General features: G+C 44.2%; 2 protein-coding genes across 4 annotated transcripts in view; both read right to left on the bottom strand.

Moving 5' to 3' along the window:
* Positions 1 to 680, bottom strand: part of camk2a (calcium/calmodulin-dependent protein kinase II alpha) — a 24,157-nt gene extending 23,477 nt beyond the window's left edge. For all 3 annotated transcript variants that reach the window (XM_070856043.1, XM_070856044.1, XM_070856042.1), the window contains exon 1: positions 619 to 680. In XM_070856043.1, the coding sequence (XP_070712144.1) occupies positions 619 to 680 (62 nt within the window). The remainder of the gene's footprint in view (positions 1 to 618) is intronic.
* Positions 681 to 4,212: 3,532 nt separating this feature from the next.
* sra1 (steroid receptor RNA activator 1) overlaps positions 4,213 to 5,000 on the bottom strand; it is a 2,317-nt gene continuing 1,529 nt past the window's right edge. Inside the window, exons 4-5 of the mRNA XM_070856025.1 lie at positions 4,908 to 5,000; positions 4,213 to 4,747 (exon numbers count right to left, since the gene is read on the bottom strand). The exon at positions 4,908 to 5,000 is cut by the window's right edge and continues 16 nt beyond it. Coding sequence (XP_070712126.1) covers positions 4,512 to 4,747; positions 4,908 to 5,000 — 329 coding nt within the window. The 3' untranslated portion in view covers positions 4,213 to 4,511. The remainder of the gene's footprint in view (positions 4,748 to 4,907) is intronic.

Here is a 5,000-nt window from a genome sequence, read left to right as displayed (position 1 = left end):
ACATTATTGATCAATCAGAAGGAAACCATCTAGATCACTTAAACTGATTACAGTCATAATTAATGAAAACATGTTCATAGTATTTTTTAATTATTATTATTAAGAGCAACAACTTAATATTTCTGTGAGGTCATTTTTAGTTGATAGTTTTGACAAAAATACATTTAAAAAAACTAAAGACACAAAAAGGTTGATATTACACGACATCAAACAAAGAATTCAATTAAAATAACATTAATAACATTAATAAGCGGTCATTTTGTGATATCAGATAAATAAAAGAATCATAATTCTGACCTTCGTACCACCAGCATCATATTAGTGTAAGAATAATAAGAACAATAATAATAATGATAATTAAAAATCCTGATTAGAAAAAAATAATAGAAATGATTTTCAAAAATAAATGAGACGGCTTTCAAACAATAAACAGAATAAATGAACAAAATAAAATAATTGTAATAATTAATAGAAAATAGAATGAAAATATGAATGATGAATAATAATAATCAATAATAATAATAAATGTGCTTCCTGTTGATGAATTATTGATATTAGATTGACCAATACAGTACTGATGAAGATGAAGATGAAGATGATGATGAAGATGATACTTACTTGCCCAGCTCCTCGTACAGCTGATACTCTTCGGTGAAACGGGTGCAGATGACCGTTGCCATGGTGACCCGGCGGGGCGAGGGTCAGGGTGCTCCCTGTCCGTCTTCCTCTGAGGATGATGATGATGAAGGTGATGAAGGCCAAGAGTTAGACCTGTGTGAGTGTGTGTGTGTGTGTGTGTGTGTGTGTGGAGAGAAGACAGAGAGAGGAGGAGAGGAAGAAGAAGAAGAAGAGGGGAGATGGAGAGAGAGAGAGTTTTGGATGTGGACGGAGGAGAGGAAGAGGAAGAGGAGGAGGAGGAAGACGAAGATGGAGGGATGAAGGAGAGAGCAGTGAGCAGAGCTGCGTCTCTGTCCTGGACTGATGGAGAGAGAGAGAGTGACGCTTTGAGACGCTCCACCTGCCCGCCCACTCGTCCCCGCCAGCCAATCACAGGCCGGCACACACACACACACACACACACACAGACACACACACACACACACACACACACTGAGGGTCGCCATGGTAACTGCATCCACTCTGTGCTGGAAAGTAAAACTGCAAATAAGATCCATCTGAGAGAGATTATTCATACAAGTACTACAAGTACCACTGTGGAAATACTGCAAAGTACTACAGGTACCACTGTGGAAATACTGCAAAGTACTACAGGTACCACTGTGGAAATACTGCAAAGTACTAAAAGTACTACTGTGGAAATACTGCAAAGTACTACAAGTACTACTACAACTACAATTGATAATAGCATGGCTGATTCTACTAGTGCTACCACAACTAGGACTACTGCTGCAGTACTACTATTACTACTACTACTGCATATATTACCACACAGTGCTACTGCAGCTGATACCACTGGAAGTACTCTTACTGTAACTACTGCTAATACTACAAATACTACTACTGCTAATACTCCAGAAACTGCAAACCCTCAGCTACATCTCCTGCTACTACTGTACAGTACTACAGTAGCTGCTAAAACTACCACTGATACTACTACTACTGCAATACTTGTACAGCAGCTGCTAACACTACTACTATAGTACTATAGTATTACCACTAGTAAATGTTAGTACTACTGCAGTAACACCAATAACTACTAACGTTCAGATCCAACAGTTGTAGATCTGACTGGTGGAGCAGCAGCTCTAAAATCCCTGTTTTAGTGAATGTAGTCTGGTGTGTGTGCTGTTTGTGGTTAAACCAAAAGGATCTTCCAGGTCTCTCTCTGTAGGGATCCTTTCCATGATGCTGTCACACACTTAGAATAACTGAGGTGATCTACTGGACCAGTTCTGGCTGAGGTGATCTACTGGACCAGTTCCAACACTTTTACTACCTACCAGTCACTCAGACACCAGGATGTGGACACAGAGGACCATGGGTAGGAACAGGTGTGACCCTTTAAGGTGTTAATGTGTTTCCTGCCTCTTCACTTCCTGTCTAATAACGAAACATTGCCATGAATTGCTCCTCTCAGAGTCAATTATTGATCAGTCAGTGACCAGAACAATCATTTCATTTGTTTAGTGAACAGTGAATCAGTCATGTGACTAATAATCAGTCAGCGATCAATGAGGCGCAGCAGCTCTGCTGACGGACTCTTCCTCTTTCCTTCGCTCTATTTTTAAGTTTGTTTGTCTCCGTGGGGACGAGCTGCTCTCCTCCTCCTCCTGTCTGTCACTCTGCTTTCTGCTTGGCCTCCTCGCTCCAAGGAGGAGGAGGAGGAGGAGGAGGAAAGGAGAGGAGGAGAGGGGGGAGGAGAGGAGAGGAGGAAGAGAGGGAGGAGGAGGGCTGATTGGTCAGCAGCTTCAGGCTGAGCTCTGCAGCAGGAACCAAACTAATCAAACAGCAGCTCAGTCAGGACTGACTGACTGACTGACTTACTAAGTGACTGACTAACTTACCAACTGACTGACTAATTTACTAATTGACTAACTGACTGACTGACTAATTTACTAACTGACTGACTGACTTACTAAGTGACTGACTAACTTACCAACTGACTGACTGACTAATTTACTAATTGACTAACTGACTAACTTACTAACTGACTGACTAACTAAGTGACTGACTGACTAAAGTACAAAATAGGTCAGGTTTAGGCTCCATAACTAGCTGCTTGGTTTAGGCTCCATGACTAGCTGGTCAGGTTTAGGCTCCATAACTAGCTGGTCAGGTTTAGGCTCCATAACTAGCTGGTCCGGTTTAGGCTCCATGACTAGCTGGTCAGGTTTAGGCTCCATAACTAGCTGGTCCGGTTTAGGCTCCATGACTAGCTGGTCCGGTTTAGGCTCCATGACTAGCTGGTCCGGTTTAGGCTCCATAACTAGCTGGTCCGGTTTAGGCTCCATGACTAGCTGGTCCGGTTTAGGCTCCATGACTAGCTGGTCAGGTTTAGGCTCCATAACTAGCTGCTTGGTTTAGGCTCCATGACTAGCTGGTCAGGTTTAGGCTCCATAACTAGCTGGTCCGGTTTAGGCTCCATGATTAGCTGGTCAGGTTTACTGATTTACTAACTAACTGAATGACTAATTTGCTAAGTGACTGACTGACTGACTGATTTACTAATTGACTAACTGACTGACTGACTAACTTACTAAGTGACTGACTGACTGACTGATTTACTAAGTGACTAACTGACTGACTGACTAACTTACTAAGTGACTAACTGACTAACTTACTAAGTGACTGACTGGCTGACTGACTAACTTACTAAGTGACTGACTGACTAATTTACTAAGTGACTAACTGACTAATTTACTAAGTGACTGACTGACTGACTGACTGACTAACTTACTAAGTGACTGACTGACTAATTTACTAACTGACTGACTAACTTACTAAGTGACTGACTGGCTGACTGACTAACTTACTAAGTGACTAACTGACTAACTTACTAAGTGACTGACTGGCTGACTGACTAACTTACTAACTGACTGACTGACTGACTAATTTACTAAGTGACTAACTGACTAATTTACTAAGTGACTAACTGACTAATTTACTAAGTGACTAACTGACTAACTTACTAACTGACTGACTAACTAAGTGACTGACTGAGGTTTCGGCTCCATAACTAGCTGCTTGGTTTAGGCTCCATGATTAGCTGGTCTGGTTTAGGCTCCATGACTAGCTGGTCAGGTTTAGGCTCCACAACTAGCTGCTTGGTTTAGGCTCCATAACTAGCTGCTTGGTTTAGGCTCCATAACTAGCTGGTCAGGTTTAGGCTCCACGAGTAGCTGGTCAGGTTTAGGCTCCATAACTAGCTGCTTGGTTTAGGCTCCACTACTAGCTGGTCAGGTTTAGGCTCCATGACTAGCTGGTCAGGTTTAGGCTCCATAACTAGCTGGTCAGGTTTAGGCTCCACTACTAGCTGGTCAGGTTTAGGCTCCATAACTAGCTGGTCAGGTTTAGGCTCCATGACTAGCTGGTCAGACTCTTGGATCATACCAAATGTTACGTCAGGACTCTTTCCATTAGCTCCATAAACTTACAGTCTTGGGGTTTAAAGGTCAGGACCTGGTCCCTGATGAGTCCTGGTCCTGAAACATACTGAATAAACACACAGGAACAGATGTTCCAACACCAACAGAGGAGAAGAACACATTTATTCCCACATCAGACTCATCATGACGGCTGGAAACAAACGGCGGGTTACAGAGGTTCACCTGTACTGCACAGAGGAAAGATCACATGACCTTAGACCGTTGAACCAGACCGGAGACACGGAGGGCAGAGCTGGTTGCTAGCGTGTTGCTAGGTAGGTCCCGAACCTGACCTTTGACCCCGTGAAGAATGAATGAATGTGAGAGTGATCAGAATCAGATCCTGGTTTTGGTTAAAAGTGTCAGAGCAGAAGAAACCTGCTGATTCCTGCAGGATCACCACAGTCAGGACTGGGAGACTGAGTCCTGGACCGGTCCCACGGGGTCCTGCACCGGCCCCATGGGGTCCTGCACCGGCCCTGTCTGTCTCTGTAGTGGTTCTAAGAGTTCTGGACTCAGTTTTCGCGTCTCAGCGATGAGTCGTTTGACGCCGACCATCCATTGGCTGACTTCAGTCACATGATCGACCATCAGAGAACGATGGATCTCATCAGCTGAGTCCCAGCGACCAGACTGCAACTCTGAGAGACAGACAGGTAGACAGACAGGTGTGTGGTCAGACAGGTTTGTGGTCAGACAGGTTTGTGGTCAGACAGGTTTGTGGTCAGACAGGTGTGTGGTCAGACAGGTGTGTGGTCAGACAGGTGTGTGGTCAGACAGGTGTGTGGCCAGACTGGTTACCCAGGGACAGGGTGTCCATGCGTCTCCGGACAGGTAGGCTCAGTCTACCTGTCCTCCAGCTGTCCTCCAGGAGGCGGAGCCTCTTCGCCACAT

The sequence above is a fragment of the Pempheris klunzingeri genome, unplaced genomic scaffold (genome assembly GCF_042242105.1).
Source record: "Pempheris klunzingeri isolate RE-2024b unplaced genomic scaffold, fPemKlu1.hap1 Scaffold_50, whole genome shotgun sequence".
Lineage (NCBI taxonomy): Eukaryota > Metazoa > Chordata > Actinopteri > Acropomatiformes > Pempheridae > Pempheris > Pempheris klunzingeri.
Note: the sequence above shows the minus strand (reverse complement) of the source record. Positions and strands in the feature narration are given on the sequence as shown.